General features: G+C 44.0%; 2 protein-coding genes across 3 annotated transcripts; both read right to left on the bottom strand.

Annotated features, from left to right (window-relative positions):
• Positions 1–5,100: 5,100 nt before the first annotated feature.
• LOC101774984 (GDSL esterase/lipase EXL3) lies at positions 5,101–7,049 on the bottom strand. Of its 2 annotated transcripts, none has more exons than XM_004983346.4 (5): positions 6,605–7,049; positions 6,353–6,483; positions 6,071–6,265; positions 5,696–5,957; positions 5,101–5,454 (listed from the first exon to the last, which is right to left on the bottom strand). In XM_004983346.4, exons 1-5 carry the CDS (start codon positions 6,879–6,881, stop codon positions 5,264–5,266), a joined length of 1,056 nt encoding a protein of 351 aa, XP_004983403.1. In that variant the 5' UTR covers positions 6,882–7,049; the 3' UTR covers positions 5,101–5,263. The 2 variants fall into 2 exon arrangements, with proteins under 2 accessions (XP_004983403.1, XP_022679244.1); XM_022823509.1 differs by having other exon boundaries at positions 5,696–5,930.
• A 970-nt stretch (positions 7,050–8,019) lies between these two features.
• LOC101753123 (alpha-mannosidase-like) lies at positions 8,020–26,412 on the bottom strand. The gene is given in 29 exon segments (XM_012849044.2): positions 8,020–8,236; positions 8,371–8,439; positions 8,524–8,571; positions 8,686–8,781; positions 8,862–8,972; positions 9,256–9,340; positions 9,936–10,048; positions 10,287–10,352; positions 10,620–10,739; positions 10,894–10,941; positions 11,587–11,658; positions 12,412–12,471; positions 12,591–12,659; positions 13,015–13,151; positions 13,527–13,746; positions 13,921–13,977; positions 14,048–14,113; positions 14,401–14,484; positions 14,574–14,741; positions 14,847–14,940; positions 15,026–15,126; positions 15,539–15,652; positions 15,749–15,820; positions 15,890–15,976; positions 16,085–16,204; positions 16,519–16,693; positions 16,777–16,865; positions 26,016–26,099; positions 26,185–26,412. Coding segments are annotated over 29 exon segments (3,042 nt in total). The 3' UTR covers positions 8,020–8,047.
• Between the last annotated feature and the right edge of the window lie 545 nt (positions 26,413–26,957).

Genomic DNA, 26,957 nt, shown 5'->3' with positions numbered 1-26,957 from the left:
TAGTGTTACAGAACCTTCGGGAGAATCAACTATATGCCAAGCTGAGTAAGTGTGAGTTTTGGTTAAAGGAAGTTTCCTTTCTTGGACATGTTATCACCGACGGAGGAATCACAGTAGACCCAAGCAAAGTTCAAGATGTGCTGAATTGGAATCCACCCAAGAATGTGTCCGAAATCAGAAGTTTTCTTGGATTAGCAGGTTATTACCGCAGATTTATTGAAGGTTTCTCAAAGATTGTCAAACCTCTCACGTCATTGTTAGAAAAGGGAAAAGAGTTTAAATGGGATGAAAAGTGCCAAGCAAGTTTTGAAGAACTGTAGGAGAAATTGACTACAGCTCCTGTACTGATAATGCCGGATATACACAAAGGCTTCGATGTTTATTGTGATGCTTCACGTCTAGGACTTGGATGTGTATTGATGCAAGAAGGTCGAGTAGTGGCTTATGCTTCAAGACAATTGAGAAAGCATGAGCAAAATTATCCGACTCATGACTTGGAATTAGCTGTCGTTGTGCATGCATTAAAAATTTGGAGACATTACATGATCGGGAACAAGTGTCAGATCTTCACCGACCACAAGAGCCTAAAGTACATCTTCACTCAGAGAGATCTTAATCTAAGGCAGCGCAGATGGTTAGAGTTGATCAAGGACTATGACTTGGATATTCAGTATCATCCCGGCAAAGCAAATGTCGTAGCAGATGCTTTAAGTTGAAAAGGTCAAGCTAATATGACTATAGCACGGTTGATATCTCAAGAGTTATGTTGGGAAATGGAGCGACTCAACTTAGGAATCATTGCACATACTGAAGCCGTGACTATGGAAATTGAGCCTACACTGGAACAAGAGATAAGAAAAGGGCAATTGACAGATGCTAAAATCAAGGAAATCAAGACTCTAATTGGGTTAGGAAAAGCCCCAGATTTCACTGAAGATGATAAAGGAACTATTTGGTTCAGGAAAAGGATCTGTGTACCGGAGGCCGACCATCTTCATGAACATATATTGAAGGAAGCACACGATTCAGCTTATTCCATACACCCTGGTAGTACTAAGATGTATCAGAATTTGAAGGAAAAATATTGGTGGTATGGTTTAAAAAGGGATGTAGCAACCCACGTTGCTTTGTGTGATGTATGTCAGAGAGTAAAAGTAGAGCACCAAAGACCAGCAGGTTTACTTCAACCACTGAAGGTACCAGAGTGGAAATGGGAAGAGATCGGAATGGATTTCATTGTTGGGTTACCTCGCACTCGCGATGGTTATGATTCTATATGGGTTGTTGTGGACAGATTGACTAAAGTTGCTCATTTCATACCAGTTAAGACAACCTATAATGGAGCTAAGTTAGCGGAGTTGTATATGTCAAGGATTGTATGTTTACATGGTGTTCCGAAGAAAATAGTATATGATCGAGGTACTCAATTCACATCACGTTTCTGGCAGAAGTTCCATGAATCAATGGATACAAAGCTTAATTTCAGTTCCGCATATCATCCGTAAACAGACGGTCAAACTGAGAGAATTAATCAAATCTTAGAGGATATGTTAAGAGCTTGTGCTTTAAAGCATGGAGGTAGTTGGGATAAGAGTTTGATGTACGCAAAATTCTCTTATAACAACAGTTATCAAGCCAGTCTTAAGATGGCCCCGTTCGAAGCGTTATACGGAAGAAAGTGTAGAACGCCACTATACTGGAGTCAGACAGGAGAAAGTCAGGTTTTTGGACCAAAAATTCTTAAAGAAGCTGAAAGACAAGTTCAAATAATTCGAGATAATCTCAAGACTGCACAGTCGCGACAAAAGAGTTATGCTGATACTCGGAGAAGGGAACTAACATTTGAAGTCGGAGATTATGTGTATCTTAAGGTATCACCTATGAGAGGTCTTCGACGATTCAAGGTTAAAGGGAAACTATCACCCTGATACATTGGTCCGTTTCAAATTTCTGGAAAGAAAAGGAGAAGTGGCATATCAGTTAGATCTACCTGCTCAATTATCGGATGTTCATGATGTGTTTCATGTTTCTCAATTAAAGAAGTGTCTTAGAGTACCCGAAGAACAGCTACCACTGGAAGATCTTAATGTGAAGGATGATTTGACCTACACGGAGTATCCTGTCAAGATATTGGAAACATCTCAGAGAGTCACTCAGAGTAAAGTGATCAAAATGTGCAAAGTACAGTGGAGTCACCACTCCGAAGATGAAGCCACTTGGGAAAGAGAAGACGAGCTTATTGAAGAGTTTCCTCAGTTGTTTTCCAATCTCTCCGAATCTCGAGGACGAGATTCTCTTTAAGGGGGGTAGGATTTGTAACACCCAAAATTCCATCACAATGCAATGTAAGCAACTCGGTCTAGTTTTTCGTACCCTGAGGATTAAATAAATTACTTTAATTAAATTACGATCTTTAAATAATTAAAGAGCACTTGAAATAATTTTAGAAGCAATAAGTGCTTGGTAGAGTTTTTCTTTTCTCTTTTATTTTTGGCTTTTGTTTGAATGCTTGCTTTTGAATTTCAAAAGAATTTGAATTGGATTTTGAAAACTTCAACTCTATTTAAATTCTCAAAACCCTCCACCTTTCTTTCCTCTCCTTGGGCCGAAATCTCTCCTCTCTCTCTCTTTCAGCCCGCAAGGTATTTTTTTTCCTTCCCCTTCCCAACCGCATGGGCCTATTCCACCAGCCGGCCCATCTCCTTTCCCCCCCCCTCTTTTTTCTTGCGTCGGCCCAACCCCCTTTCTTTTTCTGGGCCGCCACCTCCCTCTCTTTTCCTCCCCACCAGCCAGCCCAAGCTAGCCCAACCGGCCTGCTACCCCTCCATCTTCCACCTCCAGCACCTGAAATGCCAGGAGCCAGGCGCACGAGTGCCGTGCGCCCCCTATGCGCCACTGGCCGGGGCCCCCTCGCCTCCTGGCGTCCCTCGGCCTCCCGAGCCCTTCCACGACCTCGCGACGTCTCCCCTCCCCCACTCCCAGCCTCAAACCGTCGCCCCATCCTTTCCTCTCCCCGGAAATAGCCGCACAAGCTTGAAGGCCATTAATGGCCGGCCGACCTTCGATCTCTCCCGGGAGCCCCTTCCGCTCCTCCCCGGGGCCTATAAAGGTCGCCATCGACCTCGCCCGGAGTTCCTGTTTCCGTTTTACTACTCAACCACCTCTCTCTCGCACTGCTGTGCCGCCACCCATGCCGTGCCGCCACCTAGGCCACGCCGCCGCCCGTACTGTCGCCGGCGAAGTTTCTGTTCTTCTCCGGTGAGAGCTCTCTCCTTCCTTTCCCTCCCTCTCTCCCTCCTCTCCCCCACCGGGGCGCCACCGCTCGCCAGCGCTCGCCAGCGAGGCCCCACCTTTTTTTCTCTCATCGGCCATGCCCAGGCGCATGCCTGTTACTGGAGAAAGGAAGAAGATGGAGTTTTTGTGATCTAGTCCCTGAACTCTCTGTTATTCCTTTTACTTAATTCTTGTGTCTTCTAAATTTTCCAGAGAAGTCCCTGAAGTTCCTGTATTCTTTTATTTTAACCCGAGCCATGTCATTTTATAGATCTAACCCTATGTTTCTCTGTTTTCGCATGTACTATTCAGTATATCTTTCTAAAATTCCTTGCTAGCCCCTGAAGTATATAGTTAATTCTATTTTAGCCCCTGAAACTTGTTTATCTCATATCTTCTTCGTTTTAAATCCGATTTCAGCGATTCTCGTGCTCACGCGATCGTCTCTGCATGAACGTTAGATTTAGGAGTTTGTTGTAAGCCTTTTCATATGTTTGTTGTACTGTTTTAATCATTCTTTGTTTGTTTGCCTTGTGTGATCGTGTAGACGACGTGACGTTCGCGGAGGAGCAAGTCCAAGAGCAGCCACCGTTCGAAGAAGAGTACTCCTAGTTTGCCGAGGAAGGAAAGTGGCCTTCTCCCCCTGCATGTTCTTTTTGTCCCAATAATATCATGATTAAGCACTTTACTTATTTCTTGTATGTGCATAAGTTTTACGGAAATGCCTATTAAGGACTTACCTAGTTTTAATCCTTATTCCTTAAAAACCTGTTTAATCATGTTGGGTAGACTTGCTAGTCGCTTAAATTGGGTTGGTAATGTGCTAATCATGAAACATGTTAATCATGCCTTATTTATGTTGTTATACATGTTTAATTGCAAGAACACTTGTTTCAATCGGAACATGGAGAACCACCCAAGAAAATAGTACAACCACAACATCATATGGCTCTGATCTTAGCCGAATAATTAGGCATGTAGTTAGCTGGTGGCTTTACCGGAAGGGCAAGGAGGGGGAAGGTGTTGGGTGAACGATCCGGAGTAGTAGCCTTCGCTAAGGTGCTGTCTCATTAACGGGTTGTGGTCCGCATCGCTACTGGAACTCTAGCGGGCTACCAGTTATCTGCGTGTCTTTGTAAAGGCTTCGTAGTGTCTTTGTAAGGGCTTTGCAAACCCGAGCGACACGGGGGACCACGAGTTGTGGGTAAAGTGTACAACCTCTGCAGAGTGAAAACTGATATATCAGCCGTGCTCACGGTTAAGAGCGGCTTGGACCCTCACATGATAATTGAACTTAAAGATGAGAATTAACTGTGTTACCTTTATCTTTGGGATATGTTAATGTTATCTGCTTAATTGGGTTGGTATAAACTTACATCTAGTAATTAGGTGCTGCTAATAAAAATTTGACCAATTAAAACGCTAACCGCTTAAAGCCTTGAGCCATTCCTTGTGAGCCTTGCATGTTTCACCCACCTGCTGAGTACCAACCATAAGTGTACTCACCCTTGACCAAACACTGTTCAGAAGCTTGTGACGATGGGGAGTTCGTCGACGACTTCGAGGAGTTCTAGGCAGGTGTTCACCAGTCAAGCCTGTGGAGAAGCTGTGTTGTGTGTGCGCGCGTGTTAAGTTATCGTTGAACGAGTAAAGACCTTCGTGTCTATCATGCTGAGTGTAATAAAGTTCCTACTGGTTTATGTACGTTTTTAAGCACTGTCTTTGATGTATTCACTGATGACGTCAACATATGTGTGAGAATAGATCCTGGCACACATATGCGATGCATTCGGTTTTATCCAGAAACCGGGTGTGACAGTTGCCCCAATAGGATTCATAGGTTAACTACTTATTGACATACACAAGCATTTGTGATAACTGACATAAATTACCACAGTATCATTAAGAATATTTGTATTTCCAGGGACCCAACTCAACCACAAGCGTCTTGATAATGATAAATAAAATTGCAAGGTAGGTTGGCAGGTTTCTAGCGGAGGAATCTGATGTATCTTGCAATGAGTTGATCGATCATGATTTTGTAGGCCCTCTCGGTAGGATGGTAACCATCCCAGAACACGTACTGCGCCGGGTTCTCGCACACTGGGCTCATGAAATTGCACAGCACACCTGACTCCAGCCCGATGACCCCGCAGCACGCATCCTTGCCGTTCTTGAACCCTTCATCCGCCCATCCAAGAAACAAGTAAAACACATCAGTCTGAACTCTGAATGCATAGATGTCATCAGATTTCTGAGTAATAAAGATGTGTTACCAATGCTGTTAGAAATTAGCAGGCGGCTTGTCGCCGCGGAGGGCTAATTTCTAACAAATGCACACATATTATGCAGAAATATATACGCTTTATTTTGGGATGAGCAAAGCTAGGAAACACTTATTCAGTGTTGAGTTGCAGCGTACCAAGTTCTTGATAACGCTGGATGATGTCGGCGAGGATTGCATAGAGGTCGATGTAGACGAGGTTGACGTCGCGGAACCTTCTGGCCAGCTTGTCGATCTCCTGGTTCAGCTCCCGGTTGTAGAGCATCGCTAGCTGGTTGAGGCCTTCGGCACACTGCCGCCGCCGGAGGAGACCCCCGCCAATCAGCCGCTGCGCCGGTACGCACCCCACCGGCGGCACCCCGGTCACCGCAATCTGCCGTGCGCCCAGGCTGATCAGTCTCTGCGATCGAGCCACACGTACGAACCCAAGCACTCATCATTTGGCTCGGGTCTTCTTCCCAGTTGCGCAGAAGCACGAAGCATATATGAACAACGTGTTAGCTAGCTAGGCACCTGGATGAAGTTGGAAGCCCTTTGGGTCATGAGGTCAGCGTAGTCGGGATCGCTGAGACCATCGTTGAAGGTGAAGTGCTGGACGACGTCGTTGCTGCCCCAGCAGATGAGGTACAGCGACCTGCCGGGAATGCTCCCCACCTTGGTCTTGTATTCCATGAACAGCTGCAGCTGCTGCTCCACTGTCATCGCCGCCTGCACGCATATACATATCATCCAAGACAATTGCAATTTGAGTAAGTTCCGGCCACAAAATCTGCACGGATCGACGGAGATGCTCACCGCAGTCAAGCACGTGGCATTGTCGAGGCCGCTGCCTGCTGATGCGAAGCTGACGCCGGTCCTGAGTTCATCCATGGTGAGGTTCTTGTCCAGGTAAGGCGGTAGCATCTCCTTCAACCCAAGCGCAGACGCTGCAACCATATAGTCAGGTTTGATTTGTACTCCGTACAGTTAATTAATCACAGTTTATTACATGCATGCTGTGCTAGTGAAGAGACCAGCAGTAAGCCGGCCAGTAACAACGTAGGTCACCTAGGAAGTCCATGCTGATCCTGCCATCGGAGAACCTGCCGGTGGCCATGTGGTCGGGGAAGTCCCTGCCGTATGGCGGGAAGTTGGACCTGGTGATGGTCCGGATGTAGTTGTTGTTGCCCGTGTCCACGATAGAGTCGCCGAACGCGAACAGCGCTGGCACCTTGGGTCCACTAGGCGCCACCGCCGGAGGATGAGCTCTGGCGACGACGTTCGCACCTGCTGCTGGGATGATGGCTCCGGCAAGAACCACCACTGCAGCGATCAGGTTTTCCATGCTGTTGAGGGTGTGAGTGGTGTGATGATCGGCCAGTGCTGATGGGGGCTGGTGTGATTAATTGAAGCATGGATAAAGTTGGTCACCACTCTCACCAAAGTGACTCTCTAGCTAATTGGCATGTTGCATCCCTGCAAGACCGATCAGGAGGCTGCTTAATTTGGCAAGATGAACTTGAGGGGCTTACACATTTGCAATGGTTGCCTCTTAATTATATACTCTCTCCACACCAAAGAAAGAGTGACTTTTCACCTTCTAACAAAAGAAAAACCTTTCAGCCTTAGTGAAATGAGATGCCTGTAGCCTTGTGACCTTGTCCATTATTGTATACAAAGTAAATTGCTCCAGGTAGTTAAATGATTAAAAAAATGCTTTTTACTCCCCGAGCAATCAACTTCGTCCATGTGACCTCCTAAATTAAATGTTTGCCTGGTTTAATCCTCCAAGTTGTTTTAATAAGTCCAATCTATCCTCTATTGAGATTTATGTTTTTCCTTTCTCCGCGTATAAGTTAAGTTCAAATTTTGAGATAGGTTAGAGGACATGATTTACTATGTTAGAAACAATTTTTCATCATTATTTTCATAAAATTTTTTATATGCATCTACCTATGAAAATGAAATTTCTTAATGCACTTTTCTAACATTATTTATGATGTCCTATGTCTCCCTACGAAAATGAACTTAAACTTATTTGATACGTGGAGAAACAGGAAAGACAAATCTCATTAGGGTTAGATTGGACCAACTGAAATAATTTTGTAGAGTAAATGAAGCCAAACTTTTCTTAAGGGTCTAAGCGAACAAAGTTGATGTTTTTTCTTCATTATTACATCATCACAGCTCTAGATTTAATTTGCACCTAGTTTTAGCGGATCAAACTGGATTTTAGGTCCCGCTTGTCTAGAAACGTTTAGTTTTCTTGATTGCTGTTGACTTCTGTACGTCACTATATGCACGGTCTGGCTGTCAGAGTGGTTGCGTTAGATGAGATTTATCATTTCAACACTGATTCAGGTGACCTACACGTGGTTGTTGTTGACACAAATAACGTGATGTTTGTGATAACAAGATTGCGTGTATAATTGAATAATCCTAACTAATTAAATAAACAAATCATTTTTCTTATTTCCCTCTCTATAAACTGCGCCACTGCAAGTTTGTAATTCAGAACTTGAGCAAGAAAGTGCGTATTTCCATGGGTCCCAGTTCAACAACAAGAGCTTTATTGTCAACTAGGCCACCCTTCAATGGGGTGTGACCACTTTCAGTGTCCCCAAGTACCCTCCAGTCGAGCTTCTTCATGTCTGACTTCTTTTGATTTGCAGAAAGATTAGTCTCAGTCAACTCCTTGATCTGCATTTCCACACAGCATCATAGTTTAATGGTTTTAGTTCTCCAAAATTATTCCAAAGCGTATAAGCAGCAGTCCTGCAAAAGCAAGAATTTGCTGATCTAAAACCCTAAACTGCAGAGCAAATTTTACTTACAGTTCTCTTTCCGAACACCTTTCTTAGTTCAACTTTTGCTATCACTGAGTATTGAGGGTCCTCTGCTGCCTGCAGATCACCGGCAAAGATTAATCAGCATCATTGATCCATGTCAAGGTGACCAAAAAAGAATTAAATAAACTATTGCTATACCTGAAAAAGATGGGCCAAGCGAAGTAATGTGGTACCATCATCTAGATTCTGAAATGTTTAGATGCGTTCTGTTAATGAATTTATATTGCTATAATTTTGTGTATGCCATGCAAATACTTCTCTACGAGTTAAGGATAGATGAACAGAGCATTATAATAATACCTGCAAGGTAACAATTGCAACATTATCAGGAAGACTGTAATTCGCATCCATCATGCTTTCTTTGGCAACATTATAGGATTTCCAACTTATCTCATCCTGTAAGAACAAAAATAATTAAATGTGGAAAAGCAGAAAAGCATCATACAGAAAAGTTCAGAGAGTAACAATAATTATACCTCATGAGTAAAAGCAAGAAGATAGGGAGAATAGACTTGCTGGCCATATGTTCTTCGCCAGTGAGCTCCATGCCCTAGCTTGTCAACTTTGACATAGTAGGTTCCCCTGGCCTGTCATTTTTTAGGCAGTATGATAATTTTCAAAAAAATAGCTGGATGTTGGTGGAAAATACAGAGACAGCTTCAATGTTGTTGTAACAACCCTAGTTTTAATTAACCCTGTCAAAGCTTAAGTAGAGTGTTTAGAAAGTTAAGTGGTTTATCGGGTATAACCCGACGGACTGCCGAGTTAGCTTGATTAAGGTGTAAGTTCCTGTGTTAGGCGAAGTTAAATACACTTTAGCCAGATTAATTCGGGGCGGTTCCACCACAATTGTCACTAATAAACGTGTACCGTGAGCCCCTTGCAGCTTCCATCCAGACAAACAACTTCACCGAGTGGCTCATCAACACCTTTGGCATCATCTCTTAGGGTATGCCTGATATTGACAAGATTCATGGTGAAAGAGAGTTCCATTGTGTGCAAGGGAGATGTAACACAGGTAAGTTCCAAAAAAAAGTTTCAAAATTGGTAGGTTTGGTTCATCTGATCCAGTAATTCCTCAGTAAACCTGAGCTGGCCTTTATATACAAATTAAATATATAGCAGAATCATATGAGATACAGAAAACAAACTACTAATAACATATGCATTATTATAGAGTTTGTGGCAGACATTTCCAATGTATTAAAAAACTTGTTCCTAAGGGCTTGGCACCGGATCGATCCTATACATTTTGGTGAACAATTCCAACGAAAAATAAAATCCAAGAGCTTACTCCATGCTTGAGACTTGGTTCTACGAAATAAAAACTCTCTTCCCTTCTGTTAGAGGAGAACTAGGCCCTTTCTTTCTCTTAGAATTCCTCCGATACCATACATTGGGTCGAATTTTATAAAGATTTTTGGAACCCAGCTTAGGACCAAGGTTAATCCTATACAAACTATCCAGCAGAAGATCTTATAAGTACCTTCTACGACAGTAGCAACTAGCAAGGACCTAGAACTGGCTCAAGTGACTTCACCAGCTAATACCTGTGTAGCATAATCTCTAGTTGGCCATCGTGAATACTTGATGCTCCAACAGCACGGTCCACAAGTACAGACAGCTCATATTTCCCATCTGCTACATACACTCCAAGATTGACCTGAAAAGTCGACGTGTAAGAAATCTGCAAGATTAATAATTCGGAATGTAGTTATAGCAAATAGAATCCTGTTATATTGAATCTATTTGTTTTTCATCTCACCCAGGATACATTGTTGCATGAAAAATATATGCCAATACTTCTACGCAGGGAAAAACTTGTACATGATTTTCTGTAACTCAAGTTCTATTATGGCATCTCAAAACCTGAATATGGTTCACTCTGAAAATGTGAGTACCGGATAGTAATTTCCTGCAACCGGTTCTGTCATTTCAAGGTCCCAATCTTCCCTGTAGTTTCTCACCTGTAAATCAAGTACTATCTAAATATCCATGTAAAAGGGGAGTTTAGAATCATTTATAACAATAGTTGCTAAATTCAGAAGGGTTCCAAGTCTTCACATAAAAAACTTTTCAGATCTTCAAAAAACAACTTTTCAGCAGAGTAATAATGAGAAACAATTAACAGTGAGAATGTTCCACAATGATCTATCTAATAATATACCATACAATTGTCTGATACTGAAACAAGTATATCTAATACCCAAAGGACAAATTATATTGATTATTACCCTTTTGAGAAAATCTCTTCCATTAGAATCAGTATAAAATGTACTGTTCGTGATCATGCTTGACGTCAGTCGAGTAATGACCTCCTTACCTGCATCATCATCGATAGGGATTGGCCCAATCTTTCGCAATCGGTAGGAACAAAATTGTTAGTTCTCTTTTGAGTAATAGATTTTTTGATGCATGATAGAATCACTATAATATCATATTGATATTGCCCAACCAGGTAAATCTTATGCAAACATCTTTTTTCCAAATCTGAAAATAGTTACTAACCGTATATTCAACTTCAGCATGCTCCTTATTCTTGTACAGTCGTGTAACCTATATGAAGAAAATATTGACCACTGCTTCACTAGTACACTACTGAAACAGATTTCCTGTTAATTTATAAATGCAGGATCCATATACTGCTCCAATGAAGAACTATTACCAAATGGTGAATTAACAAATCATTTGTATGTATATCTTTGTGGGAAATATGGAAGCTAGGGAAATAGGATTTTTTTTCTAGTACTAAGGTAAAGAAGGATAAAAAATAGAGGAATGTATTTGGTAACAAATCCTATAATAAAGAAGTGTAGTTCCAATAAAACCTGAAGTGTTCAAGTGCCTAGCAATAATAGGGCACTGCAATTTAGTCCTTAAGAAGAAACTTCAACACTTTTGTGAGATCCTCTTGACATTCCTAGAATAAAGATGTCTAGTAACTTCTAAAAGCACACTTTTCAAATGGAGCCTGAATTTAAACAATATGTTGATTTGTCCCTTTCAACAAACAAAGTTGAATTTGGCTCTTGAGTTCATTTGTGTTTTAACCAAGCTTTGTTTGTGCATTTTAGAAAATTTAGTTAACAAAGAGCTAGATCAACGCAAAATACTCTTACTTTAGGATCCAGTAATCATGCAATATATATATTACTTTTAACTATGATAAGGTCATAGATAGGAGTAAATTTAAGATCTGACCTGATAAATCCATGAGCTGAATTGTTGATGCACTTCATCAACCAGAGGCCCATTGATAATTTTCAGCAGCACCTAAAAGGAAATTAAAATGGATCAATCCAGTGAAATAGAAAGATGAACATGAAGTTCTAACTAGTAGTGCATGATCTAAAGTTATTTCTCAAACAAAATATAGGTGTTCATAAGAACTTGGCTTCTATCTTTTTATTTTACAAGAGCTATTTGACAGCAAAGGTCAGGTTAATATGTCCAGTCGATCTATTTCATTGAATATAACAAGAATATTGTCCAAAGTAATCTATGCTCTCTGCTATACATGACATGTATAGAATCCATGCAATAAAACATTAAAGATTTTAGTGATAACCAAATGACCAAAAAATTTTGTTTGGAAAACTAATTATTATCACTATGATTATGTTTTACGAAGTTATGAGATCAAATTACATCTCCCATAAGGGAAAGGGTCAACAATATCATACAAAATAATGGAGAGTATGCATGTTTAAAGTCCAGTGGTGGGGTAAAAAATAAATGCCACACTTTCATACTCTTGTTCATGAAGCGGATCCAAACATTATGAGGTATTACACTGTACTATTCCAGATTATATATCTTTTCAAGTCGTTTGGTGCTAAAATGCAACCAAAATAAATACTACACTATTAACAACTCTTGTTTGTTGGGAAATGCAACAAGCCAATAAATTGTGTTACTATTAATAGAAACTTTAGTGTTATACCATTTAACAAAATATTACAGGGGAGATATATTAATGGAATATGAAGTAAGAATAAATACAGATCATATGCTGCAAGGTATTACCGATGAAGAAACAACAGTTGGTGTAGTACCATTGGGTCTAAATATATATGCTCCAGATGCCTGGTATAAACCATTAATCATATACATCACAAAACCATTAATCATATACATCACAACTGTCAAATATATATTTGCCGGATTTCCTTTAACTCAGAAAATGATTAGTTCCTTAATAAAACCTGTGAATCGACGGTATCACCTTCGTTGGATCTATACCAAAGAAAGCTTTGTTGAATGGGTAAATCCACCTGAAATTTTTATCAAAATTTTGATATATAATCAGTATTTGTTAACTTATATGGAAGGTTAGAGCTCCAGTGACACTGTAGACAGGTTTAATATCAAAAAAATAACATGCATTTTTAAATCATGTTGATTATTTCCTGAGAGAAAGCAATCATATAATACAAAAGGGGTGTGTGTGGATGTACAGGGCTCTAGATCCCTTCCTTTTATTCTTCTTAATATAATGCGTATAAGTTTTATGTTGCTTACCCCTATTTGAAAATGGCAGTTTTATATCAAAAAATTGTCTGCGATTTAACGTGGAATACTGCTACATTTGTATCAACTCAAATATGAAATATTTATCTTAAGACTCACTCCAGATACAGAATTGAATATCGTCTTGAGTTGTCCTGATTCTGATGAAAAGGACACCTTTAGAGGCCCTGGTCCAACTTCAACCATGTCGTTTCTTGGAGAAACCATGGTCGAGACATACCCAGTTCTGTTATATCCTAGAGGGATTGTAGGAAATTGATCAAAATCTAAAAAATTAATCTGATATTTTTGGATTGAAATTGTAAGCAACAGTAAAAAATTTTAGCTTAATGACTAAAGCAGAAGATGGTGAAAATATTGAGTTTTTTGCATATTGAGTATATATGCCATTTTTTAGAAATCATAAGAAAAAAGAGTGAGGACATTATAGTCAGAGAAAAAGGTTCAGTGCATTCTTTTCTCGTATGATATCCTCCTACGAGTTTAGCACCTCCATGTTAAATGTGTTATTGTGCCTTAGCTATTTATGCCCCCAACATTCAAGGGCCAATTAACTAGAAATACTATCATGTGAGGGTTCAATCTAAATATTTTAGATGAAGATGATTTACATGTACCTGTGGATCTTGAAACGTAATAAGAATTCCACCCCATTGGTGGCACAAAAGCTTGAAATACTAGCCAATACTTTGGTGGTTTGTCTGTCGTGGTTCCAAGATAAGCCTCCAAATAAAATTTCCTTAAATTTCTTGTCGTGTTATCAACCTCAACTAGTTGTGACTCAACAATAGTTCCATCAGAGCTTTTTACAACAAGGTTTTCATCATTTACCTAAAATTAAAAAAAATCATGTAACAGTAGAACTGAAAGGAGGTAAAGGAATCCCAGTGTGAGTACAAATTTAGGGCATAATAGTGACCCTTGAGCCTTAATCACTTAAGTTCTTTTAAGTAGTGTCAGGAATTACTGCAACAAAGTTATGAGTGACGTTTCTGAGACACTTACTGGAATCCTTATGAAGTCATTACGTTCCCAGCCAAGAGGGTTGTAGGCAACTACAACCTGCAGAATAATGTATATCAGTATCTAAAGTGTTCATCAGTATGAATATAATTAAACATACAATACTTACTAAACTCTTTACTGCTGAAATTGTTTCCTCAGTTGAAGGGCAGTAGCTTATATTGAGAAGAGGGCACTAAAAATTGTCAATAAGGGACAACTTGGTCAGGTTATCTGTTCAAGAACCATATGAGGACTATTTAAAATTCTGTATGAAGTAAATATAGTATAAAATAGTAATATTTCTACACCCATACATTGCCAAAACAATAAGAGCTGGCTCCCTTTCCTTGATTTGGTAAGAAGATTTAAATTACCAGCCGTGGGAAAAAAATACGGACCAAGTGAAATATGACTAGCAGTAGCACAACAAAAGCTGTTTCAAACAAATTACAGCACAATATTAAGTGCACAGTTTCTCACCTGACTAAATTTTGCTACTGAGGACGGACATGTTCCATTGGAACTTGTTAGACAGGTCAGAGCAATGCTGACACCTTTCTCGACCTATACAATATTAGAGTAGCTAATACATCATATATCTATGACAAAATGGAAGAATATTATATAAAAAAATATTTCTGCAAGAGGGAAACCTTATATGCTCCGAGAGAAAGGCGCTTTGAGTAGTCATCTGTCGTATGTTGTTTTGCTGTACCTGAGACAGCATCATGATGCTGGGAAATTCCCATTGCGTCTTCCAAGCTGGTAGTGAACAATCCTAAGGAAGTCCTACCCACTAAGAATTCTATTTGACGTGCAGCCTGTAGTAAATGTCAGGTTCCTAAATTTTTCTAGAACTTCTTTATATATAATTTATACAGCACCATGATTCATGTAGCTATGGTTGTAGAGTGCCAATATCGTACCAGGTAATATCCACTGAGTACTCGAACATATCGTTTGAAAGTTGGACGGCTTGCATAATACCCAGTCCAATATGTATTTTTTGCATCAGCATAGCTGTAATTTGCAGTAGAACAAGCGCATCGTGTTTATATTTTAGCACAAAATTGTTCGTATCATTCTACTAAATTGAAGGACTCACGGGAAATAATCATCATATTTTACTGGCCAAGATTCATTGGATGTGTGTTTTGCATCTGTGTAGATGGATGGAGTAGAATACAATGCATGCACTCGGCCATCCTGCAGAATGATCAGGACATTATTCTCTAATTTTAAAATACTTTCATGATATCAGCTAATAATGGCACATGATTGAACTGCATTCACATGACTGGAGTGTTCAGGAAGATGCTAAAAATCATAATATGTATGTAGTTATCTTGTTAATCGAGTGAAATGCAAGTAATGCCTGTCGTCAGCAAAACCAAACCACGTGAATATCAGGGACCTCATCTCAAATACGCTACAAGTTCATTAAAAACACTTATCTCTTATGGAAGTATTGTATATAGTAGTATTATTTGCACTTTGCTGAAAGGTAAATCAAAATGAGGACCGAACATGAAAACTGTATCAAAACTTGAGAGCTTCAACTAATGGTTCAGTGATACGCAGCTCTCCAGCATGTTCGAGAAAAAAAAATCAGTAATACCTTGTTCACATGATAAATAAGCTTGTCCATATTCCGGAACCAAGATTCTGCATACTGATAACTAAAATCATCCCCCATGGTCCACATTATGTGGTTTGTACGCGTGACATTTGCCTGATTATCAAAAGTTAGATCCAAGTTTCAGTTGGAATCGTAATCTCAAATTACTCTAGTGAACTACAACCTGTGGAAACAGTATTTGAAGTTTACCTGTGCTATGGCTGCTGCAACAAAATCATTAACTCGTTCTTCAACATTGTAATCAAACAGCATCAAGTCATCCTAGAAATTTAAAATTAAAATATCTATCCTTAAGGTTCCAGAAGGAAGGAACTGGCTGTGTACATGTACCTGGACAGGCATGATATTTTCATCTGAAACTTCAAAGCCAAAGCCATTTGGAGGGCTATAATTGACAGGAAATACATTTGCAAATATCTGAAATTGAATCATAGAGTCAAATTCCCTTCACATAGTCATGTTAATCCTTCGTGCTAATGAGTAGGATATACGAAACTATTTGTAGGAAAACAGCAATATAAGAACCTGTGAAGTAGAACCGAAAGTTCTTGAGCCACGCCATAAAACTTCTAAGCCCTTATCTGCTTTACGCTTTTCCCTATCTTGGTAATCAATTCTTCCAAAATGCACAGAATCAAAGCCAAGCTATACATGCAATAAAGTAAAGAAATGTTAAATGCATATGCTTCCCACAAAAAATGTTATATCAAGAAAAAAATCTGCTGATTAAACTCTGAACAGTCATTAAGGCTTATCATTTACATCCACCATACAAACATAACAAACAGTCAAATAACTTCGCTGGCATATCATGTACCAGCAATGCCAGCAGACTGAAAAATGACAACCAAGTGCTTAATGATAGTTGTATCTTCTGTCCAGTAAATCTAGGAGCTTATGATGATGCTTTATTGATTTTAGTAACATCAGCATCATCGCAAATATGATGTCCATATTACCTCTGCTCCAAGCAAGTAAGCTTGAACTGCAGAATGTCCAAAAGGATCAATTTGCCAGCCAGCCCTTGGAGTCTTGTTGAATTGCTTCTTGATCATGCGGTGACCAAGCGTGGTCTGATCTATCATGTCAATATAATGGACAGCAGCTTCATCATGCATGCACCATCCACCATTTCTGAATCATGACATGTAAAAAACAAACTTGAAGAGAAAAACTGAAGATAAAATCAATGAACAAGGAAAATTCACAGTCCATACATGAACTCTAGCTGGCCCAAATCGACCAGCTTGCGGACTATTGTCTGGATGTTTGAGCTTTTCTCCTCCCACCATCTTTGGAAGAAAGCCTGGAAGGAAAAGTCAACCTCCAAGGTTAATATGAATATGATTCATAAATTACCTGAAAAACTAAAGATCCAAGCATTATACTTTGAGCATATTCTTTTCTACACCTGAAACTTTGAGCATATAATTTGACTTTTTTGGATCTATTAGTTTGGAGTCCTGAATTTCAGTTTCAAATGCTATATTAAATTGTGTCTTTGTCCATTAAGTGTACAGCACAACAGTAGTTTAGATACCATTTATCTGCTGATCACAGATGATAGTGACTTGGGAGGAATGTTGTTTTGGCTTGTGGTCAATATCTTAAATCAATTTTCAGAAAAGGAAAAGCCTCTATTAGCAATCTTCAAACAGCAATTTTAATGGTATATCTGATTCTTGCTCTGTTTTAAATCATTGTATTCCTCAAAACTTTTTTTGCGAGGTCCTCAAAACTTTTTTTTGCGAGGTCCTCAAAACTAAATTAACAAGTTTAAACACCTGTTGGATGTATTTTGACGTGGAATAGTTAATGGCATGTGACCAGCACTGTCATACACTCAGTTTTTTCAATTAAATTGACAACTTTGTCTGAGCCACAAACCAAGCACCATTTGTTGGCCCCAATTGTGCAATACCACAACTTTAGTTTAGTCACAGACCAAACACTGTTTCCCTAAAGGTTGGCAAGGCCTGAAATCGTAAAAGGTGCAGACACATCCCTATCGTCTAACAGCGGAATGTGATCCACATGTTGGTCCTTGTTTTCATACATGTACAGCAGCCCATGACTACGGTAGATGGATGTGCACTCTCTGTTCTCCATTTAGTTGTCGGTCTGGCCATCACTTGTTGTGCAATGACGCACACAATCTACTAGCTAATAGTTACTCCCTCCGATTATAGATGTGGGTCGCTTTAGCCTTCTCAACTTTTCTCTAAATGTATGCAATCCTATAACTTCTATGCATCTTTTATCTTCCATCATTACCTCTACTTAATAAATACTACAATCACAAATGGATGAGTCATCTTTCCCAATGTACTATAAATGAAGACCACACCTACTTTCTTAATCCTTGTACGTATATTTGGAATCAGAGGTTGTATAGTTTTGAAAACTCGTCAAATTATAATGGCACAGAGGTACTTTTAACCACCAAACTGTATATTTTTTATGCTTCCCAATAGTCAAATTTTGACAACAAGAATTCTTGAACGATGGCCATGACGACTAAAGCCAAATGATTTATGGTTTAACAAAGTTACTTTTTATGTGTCCCAATTTCAGTTCAATCTATCAGTTTTGGAGTGATGGGAGAAAAACAGAGGAATCAATCAAAAGAAGTTCAATTATTGGACGTGACTAAAGCCAAATTGGGGTTGGCTGAAAAGTAGAGGGACAATAAAGGACACACCCCTATCTGGAACAAGTTCAGTAAGACCTAAATGGTGAACATAGGAGTATCATCTTTCAAACAATGATTTATGTACACCATCAAAATGATTTATGTTTTCACAAAGTTAGAGGCTACACTCTAGGAAAGCAACACAAAAAACGGACAGATCATGCCTTAGAGACATAGTGTTGCTTACCCTGATAATGACTAATTCAGTTCAGAAACTACATAAAGCATTGCCATTAATATCTAGGTGGTTTACATGTGGGTCATTGTTGCTACACTGATGATATGCAGAAGCCCGGGACCTTGATGAGACTGTAGTGGAACAAAAGGAAATGGTACACAGCGTGCACTGTGGTCGCGTTCTACTCGTTTGTCCAGACATCTAAAATTACTGTGCACTGCAGTAAGGCACAACATCTCATATAGTCACACATTCGAGGAAACAATCAAAGAAACAATGGCGCAGAGGTACTCCGGAGACACAAATTCAGTAGCAAATCGTTGCCGGCAAGCATTCAGTCTAGGATGGCAACGAAGACCTTTTTTTAATGTTCTACGGAAGGGGAGAGAATCCCCCACCTGATTCACTGAAATGGCCCATAACGGCCCACATGATAGTGTTTACATAAGGTTACATCGTAAGGTTTACATTGCCGTAGTAAACAGAGTACACCATGCATCACATATGCTAATTTCTGATTGCTTCATCCTGCAGTGCCACAGCGCCGTGTCCGCCTTGCAGGCCATAAGTGCTTGCCGAAGTGTCATGTGCTCATCACGAAAGACAACTCCATTCCTTCTTTTTCAGAGCTGCCAACAGCACAGTAGAACCATGGTCTCAAAGTGCATGCTAGGTATGTGAGCTAGGCGCGGTAGCTCATCAAGCGTTGTGGTGGTGATGCCCTTAGGCAGTTCAAACTGAAGTGCCCGCCAGAAAGCTTGGACAAAGGAGCACCGGAAGATGATATGTGTGGCTGTCTCCTCCGTTGCACCGCACACCTCATAGGTAGCTTCTGTTACCACATTCTTCTTCAGGAGGTTGGCTCGGCACTGAACTTGATTTTGGACAAGAAGCCAGGCAAAAAATTGCACTCGGGCAGTGCTCTATTCTTCTAGACAAATTTGGATATGGAGGAGTCAGTGCCTTGGGCTGCCGGTAGTAGTTTGTACAATGGCCCCATGTGCAACTTCCCACCCGGCACCACAAACGAGCAAAGCTACGTGTCTTCATCGACTGAGAGGCTAACAGCTTCCCTGATCCAGCACACAGCATCAAGCTCTTGACAGGGTGCCATGCATGGCACCAGGTTTGGTTCCAAACTAAGGTCAAGGACTTCTCGAACTTTGTGGGTGGATCGCTTGCAGTGACTCAAGAGAGTAGGGAACTTGTCAGCAAGGCACTCTTCGCCCGTGCTAGACATCAAAACCAGAAGGATGTTGAGCGGCCATTCCCAATTTCCACCGTGGTGATGGCTTGGTAGAGTAGCAGAAGCTCCTAAAGTGCGTCCCAATGTTGGCCCACAAGTTCCCCTTCCAGACAAGTAATACTAGCGTGTCGGCGCACCCATGTCGCCCACAACGAGCCTTGCGGATGATGCAGCAGGTGTAGAAGCTTTAAGAGAAGACAGGAGTTCTCTACACTCAGGTTGGTGATGCCAAGCCCACCCTGATCACGAGTCTTCTGAACATTTTCCCAAGCCACAAGGAAGGAAGCTCCGGTTGCTCGTTGCTCCCCAGCCCATAGGAAGCCTCGCTGTCTCTGATCAATTTTGGAGATGAACCCAGGAGGTAGTGGGATGACACACATAAGGTATATGAGCTGGCTGTCCAGAACGAAGTTGATCAGGACCGTGCGACCCATCGGGTTAAAGAGGAAGGATTGCCATCCTTCCAAGTATCTGTCGGCTCGCTCAATGTAGGGGCCAAAAGTATTGATCCGTAGCTTCGCACAAGAGAGTGGAAAGCCTAGGTACGTTTGAGGGAAACCTTCCTGTCGGTAGCAAAGAGCCTACACGCACTAGGAGGCAGTCTAATCGCAGATATGCATCGACACTACAGTGCTCTTCGTGAAGTTGATCATCAGTCCAGTGGCCTTGGAGAATTGATCCAGCAGAGCTCATAGCCGGATGACATCCTGCAGTTCTCCCCGAAGGAGTATGACTGTGTCATCCACGTCTTGCAATATGGGACATGCACTTCCTTCTACGAGTGGGTGACGAACACCACCATCCTGCTTGATCATGGCCCGAAGAACATCAACAACCACCAGGAAAAGGTACGGTGACATGGGATCACCTTGGCGCAGCCCTCAGCGACATGGAATCCATGGACCAAGGCAATCATTGACCAAAACTACTGTCAGGGAGGTGTCGAGTATCTGTCAAACCCATCATACCATTGGTCACTAAACCCCTGAGTGGCCATGATCCTCATCAGTCCTTCCCAATTCATGGTATCAAACGCCTTGGCGAAGTCAAATTTGAGGACAAGAGTTGGTGCTTTCCTCTTGTAGCAAACCTACACAAGTTCCGTGGCACAGACAAAATTTTCTAAGATCGACCTTCCCTTGAGAAAACCAGTTTAATCAAGGTCAATCATCATCACAATTTCAGTCTGTAACTGAAAGGTAAGGATCTTGGCCAATATCTTGACACAGCAATTCTGTAGGCAATTGGGCGGAAAGCATCCGTTGTGAAAGCACTAGGTTTCTTTAGCAGTAGCACCATGTAGGCTCTGTTAATTCTTGCCAATTCTACCTCCCCTTTCTAGAACACGTGGAGGAATGCCATGACCTCAGGTTTTACCATAGCCCAAGCTGCTTTGTAGAAGCTAGGACCAAAACCATCAGGCTCAAGCGCACTGTTCCGGTTCATTGCGCACACGACCAGCAATGCTTCTTGCTCTGTGAATGGGGCAGTTAGTGCATCAGAGGCTTTTCAGCTATCGAGATACAGAGCAACGGCATCAAACTCCCAGTCAAAGACACCTGCAGTGCCCATGATCCCCTTTTAGTAGCTTGTGAGTGCAGAAGTTTTCCCCTGGTGAGACATTACTAGCACACTGTCCACCTCGATTCCTTTGATATGATTCCGGCACATGCATTGGGTAGCATGCCCATGAAAGAACTGTGTATTTGAGTCCCCTTCTTTGATTGCACGGTGTTTAACTTGTTGCTTCCAGTATGCGGCCCTTTCCTTGATGGCCATGGCCAAGCGATCCTGATAGAGTGCTCGGACCTGTAGTTCTTCAAAAGACAGGCATTGGTGTTCCTCGAGTGTGTCAAAAAGCAAAATTATGAATTTGCAGTTTTGTATTAGAGCTGGAGGCGCCCTGTTACGTCTGTTCCAAACCTTTGCCGCAGCTCGAGTCACCTTGAGGCAGCCAGCAAGATGGCCAGCAGCGTCCGCCTGAGGTGGGTGGGCCATGGACCATGCAGGGAAAACAGTAAGTAGGAAGTTTTGCTTGTGCAACCATGCATTTTCAAAGTGGAGATGGTCACTTTCAGGAAGGTAGTGCAGAGCATGATGATGCTCCAAGGTTGGGTGCGGGAGGGATGTGAGTGTTGTGTTGGGGTAGGCTGCACATTGCGCGGGGTTCGCAAAGACCCGATTGAGACGTGAGAGGGTGGGTGTGTCGCGTTTGTTGGACCAGGTATAGAGGCAATCGAGGAGTGGTATTTTAGCAAGACCTAGGTTGTCAAGGGTTCCATTGAAGTTGTAGCGGAGCCAGGCGTCGACACGGCCATTGTTCTTCTCTTCGGCTGACCGACAAAGGTCGAAGTCCTCGGCGAGTAGCCAGGGGCCAGTGACATGCTGAGGGAGCTCATTGAGGTTTTGTAGGAAAACAGGAGAGTCACTATGGTCGGATGGAGTGTAGACGTTTGTGATGGTGATAGTGTGGTCAGATGTGGTGGAGGCGAGCACCGTGGTGAGCGGTGTGGTGCCAGGTGATGAAGGAGTGGAGCAGGAAGGTTGAGCTGTTCCAGGCGGTGAGAATTCCACCACGGGATCCCGCGGTAGAGATGAAGTGGAAGGTGTCAAGGGAGGGGGGAGGAAAAGCTTAGCAGAGAGATTGTTAATGTCTTGGAGTTTGGTTCCTTGAAGACAGGCAACGTAAGGAGCGGCAGATATGATCGCATCACGCACCACACCACACTTAATCGGGTCGCCCAAACTGCGCACATTCCATGATAGAAGTTTAAACGATCTAAAAGCAGTACCCATAGCTAAAACAGCATAGCACCAGCAAGTAAGTAAAGCAATGCATTTGCAAAACAAAGATGGATTGCACAAACGACCCATGAAAAGACAGTGACAGAGGCAATGAATTAACAAGAATGCTTAAAAAATGACAACAAGCATGAAAATTAAGCAACAACGGGTCCAGTTCAATTAAAAGTAGCAGATGACAAACGGACACGTCACGCCCTGGGGGAACACAGGCCCCAGGGATGGAGCACACATGACAACAGAGCCAAAGCAAGGAGCAGGCATGAAGCGCCTGGCCTTGCCGCACGAACTACCACAGACACAGAGACAACATATGCTAACGACGAACACGGATGCATGACAGAGGGACACGAAATGTGGCAAACAATTCTCCTCGTTGCAGAACCTAAGGCGCAGGGTGATCATTCAACATTTGGCAGCAGCCCTCCCCCGATGGCATTGGCAGCCGCAGTGCCCAGACCAGCAGCGCCCACCATCTTGCACAGAGATGGGTAGCTTGGTGCGTGAGAGGATGCTGCGCTTCTCCATGTGAGTATGCAGAGCAGCAGAGCAAGTGGACAGGGAGTTCTTCAGAGCAGCGAGCTATGCAGCCTTGTATGCCATTGCGACATACTTTCCATTGACCATTGCTGCCAGGCATGAACTCTGGCATTGAGGTTTTGCGTCCTTAGTGTTCTTGTTCCTTGGATGTCTTCCACGAATCGAGGAGCGTGTGGTGGACACAGCACCATCAGTGGTCAGAGGAGAAACAACAGCAATGTTTGCAGTTGGTGTCACAGTAGCAGCAGCAGGGGAAGGTGGCGGTGAGGCGGGAGGAAGTGGAGCAGAGCACTTCATGCTAGCAAGCATCGTAGTAAGGTGCCTGGGGGTGTGGTGGAGCATGCAGCGGTGGCACGGCGAGCAGCCCATTACTGGCAGCATTTGGTGGTGATGGAGGAGGGAGTGCTAGCCCAGCAAGGCCTGCAGGCTGGTTGCCGGGTCCATGTGGAGGTGGAGGAGGTGGGCCAAAGAATGGGATGAGGTTTTGATCAGTGTCCATCTGACCATTGCGGTGCCAAACATGGATTGGCATGAGCTGCGCAATGCTCCCTCCAAGTGCACTCCCCTCGGTATCAATCCAAAGCGCACTGGGGATATCAAGCCGGTGGTTCACTGCAATGAGCAGATGAAGCGGGGAGTAGTCATAACCAGTGAGGCATGTCGGGTCGATCTCAAGCAGGCTGCAGAACCCTCGGAAGTTGTTGCTGATGTGTTCTTCCGTCCAATGTTCCAGAGGATAGTCCTATACCACAACGTACGCCAGCCACTCCCTTTCCTGGAATAAACGGTTCAACGTCTCTTGCGGGCATTCTAGCTCCAGCGTGATGTCGTCATGGTGGATGGGACTTAGCTTGTGCACCAGCTCTCGATCCTGCTCAGATGCGAAGCGGAGCAGCATAGCACCACGCAAGGAGGGCAGGAGCTCAACCTTGATCTGCAGTGCCACAACCCCCAAAGCCTGCGGAATGAACAAGGCGACGCTACCCACTACTTTGGCTGGTGTGATGTAGGCAAAAGTAAGGCGCGCGGCAATATCCTCATAGCCACGCGGCAGACAGGCCTCTACCATGTGAACTCTACCATCCCAGTCATTGAGAGAGCCACCTTCACTCTCAACCTCTTCCTCATCCTCGATGCCAGTGCCGTCATCGGTGTCATCATCATCACTGTCATTGCCACCGTGCAGGCCCGCCAGTAGCTCGGCAACACCATTCACGTCCATCGCCAGCGCATCCGGCACCATCAGGTCCCCTGGATGGGCGAAGCGCTGGGCGGTGGAAAATGCCTTCCTAGTGAGGAGGGTGGTGACGGGGAGAGCGGTAGGGGGTCAACCGGCGCCTTTCCGCAGCTCGAGTGGACGTGGATGTCCACAGATCTGGGGATGAGCGGTGGTAGAGCAGCGGCGGCCATCGGAGCTTCTGGCAGAGGCGAGCTTGGTGAGTGGGGGAAAACAGTGCCCGCCTTTAGGGCTAACACAGGAGTGGCGACACCGCAAGAGAGCTCAAATCTGGCATCATGGAGCTCGAGGAGGCCAGCATGACGAGTAGGTCAAATGTCGCAGGGAGTGCAACGTGCGAGGGCGTAGGCGGTGGTGGGGGTGTTGGTGGTGGTGGCAGCGAGGTGGAGCGAGGCGTGTAGGGAACTATGTGGATGGCGGCGCGGGTGGTAGAGTGGGGGGACGGTGGGGCGACGATGCTAGGGGGTGAGCACCCTAGCGATCGGCATCTTGCACTCGTGAAACCGGTGGCCGCTGCCGTGGCAGTTCCGACAGTGGATAGGATCACGGCAGGAGCGCACTTGGTGGTCGGTGGTGAGGCAGTGAAAGCAGCCGACGGCGGCGATAATGGGAGGGTTGCGGCACGCTAGGGTTTTCTATGGTTTTGTTGGGGTTAGGAGAGCCTGGAGGTACGGGCGTTAGGTGGTTGGGTAGCATTGAGTGTCGTTATGCCTGTCTAGCGGGGAGGGGCATGCCAGTAGTAGGTCGACACGCATGCGCTGCCTCAGGAGGGGGCACAACGCGAGCACAGGCAGCTGAGCTGAGCAAATCCGCAGAGATCTTTTGTTTTGAACTGTTTGAAGGAGTAAAACCAAAGCTGCCACCTTGAACCGAACGCTTCCCCGTGTTGGAAAATGTAGCGACATTGAAGCTTGTGGGTCTGTTCGCTTCAGCTTATAAGCAGGCTGAAAAGCTGAAACGACTGATTTGTTGTGAGAGGAAAACACTGTTTGGTGGCTGATAAGCCGGCTGAATAAGCTGAAGCGAACAGGCCCTGTTTCTTCATGTTGGTGCGGAGTAACTACTGGTTGGTGAGGGCCCACGATCCCGTCCTCTAATGCTCTAGCGGCTCTCTCCGCTGTCGCTATGGACAGGTGAAGCCAAAACTTAGAGGCGCCCATGCATAGAGGACTCCGAACAAGGAGAGTGTTTGCCACATTCAGACAGGACATAGACACGTGAAAAACCTTAGACTGAACGCGCATGATGTGCAAGCGACCCGGATGAATGGTGAGGAGGAAATTGAGCATGTGCTGCATGAAAGAGGAATCGCAGTGCGAAGCAATGATTGCAGGGGCGATCCAGATGGAGATGGGAGGGGTAGGTGCGATTTCACATGGGACGACGGTGGCGTGGAAGTTAAGAGGAAACGAGCTGGTTGCTCTCCAGGCGTGGTAGGGGCTGCGTTCCTCGGCGGCGCGCCACCACCTCTCCGGGCCCCAAGATGGGCCGAGCATGCGGCGACGGCGGAGGAGCAGGATTTGGTGCTGGTGGTGTGTTTTGGCTGTCTATCACTGGGCAGGGGTCGATGGCGGCGAGGTCCGGGGGGTCCTGCTCGTCGTCACCCAGGCGCTCACAAGACGGGAGCGCCATCCTTCGGCAATCGCTCAAAGGAATCGATGGCAACAAAGACAATGCCGTGCTCACTAAAATTCAGTTGAAAATGATCTATGAATTGTGTGAACTAGCGAAGAAGGTGAGTGCATGGGGTACGTTACGTACCTGCTCGACGATGATGAACTTTCGGGCGGGGTCCTTGGCGAGCGCGTCCACCACGGAGTCGAGCGTGTTCATCACGCACGCTCTCTGCCATCGACATTTCCCGGAGGTGAGCAGGTCAAGAACGGCTGGGACGGGCGGCGCGGCACTGCGATGCCCAGTAGTGGCTTACCTGGATGCTGTTGTTGGATCCGAGGTAGTACTGGTCGACGGTCTTGAGCCACCCGACGTCGTCGTGCGAGTGCGGCACCAGGTGCACGGTCAGCTTGCCGCCCGCCGCCGCGGTCCCCGCCCCCGCGCTCGCGTTGGACGCCGCGGCGAGTCCCCTCGCCGCCGACGCCTCCCTTGCCATCGCGGCCGCCGCGATCACTGCCACCAGCAGCACAAGTGCCGGCGCCATGGCTCACTGGTGCCTGGTGGCGAATCCCCCGGCGGCGTCCGGCCCCGACGATCGATCGGACGCAGATCGGATCGGCCAGTGCGTTAGGATCGGGAGCCTACTCGATCTGACAATGCGGATCACCGTACCGCGATTTGGGCGTTGGCGTTTGTAGTCTATTTTAGTTACCGTATATAGCATTCGCGGGCAGGCACAGAAACGAAGTGTTGCTGCACTGCATGGGAACGATGTGCTGAAACTGGCTGCTAAATAAAATTAAAGAAAAAACTGGAGCAGGCTGTTTCCGGGGCCCAGCCTCTGTCTTCCTTTTGGGCCCAAGACCCAGCTAGAAGAGGGAGCTCCGATATATGTTCTCTAGCGATCGCACAGCCCACGGGCATAGGCCCAGCAGCTCATAGCCCAATAGCAAGCGACATTGCGACCTGCGCGCAGGACAGCAGCAGCACAGCGCACGGCAGCGCAGCGCAGAAGCAGGTCTTGCCAGCGGAGCGCAGAAGCAGGTCTTGCCAGCGCACCGCTAGATGGATCTGCTCCAGGAGCCCTGT

Source organism: Setaria italica, chromosome IX (assembly GCF_000263155.2).
Source record: "Setaria italica strain Yugu1 chromosome IX, Setaria_italica_v2.0, whole genome shotgun sequence".
Classification (NCBI taxonomy): domain Eukaryota; kingdom Viridiplantae; phylum Streptophyta; class Magnoliopsida; order Poales; family Poaceae; genus Setaria; species Setaria italica.
Note: the sequence above shows the minus strand (reverse complement) of the source record. Positions and strands in the feature narration are given on the sequence as shown.

Bases quoted from the DNA above. Each gene is read 5' to 3' on its own strand.
- LOC101774984 (XM_004983346.4), bottom strand. From the start codon at position 6,881: ATGGAAAACCTGATCGCTGCAGTGGTGGTTCTTGCCGGAGCCATCATC. The intron at 6,484-6,604 runs GTGACCTACGTT...ATATGGTTGCAG, and splicing joins GATCAGCATGGACTTCCTAG to CGTCTGCGCTTGGGTTGAAG. The intron at 5,958-6,070 runs GTGCCTAGCTAG...GCTCGATCGCAG, and splicing joins GGGCTTCCAACTTCATCCAG to AGACTGATCAGCCTGGGCGC.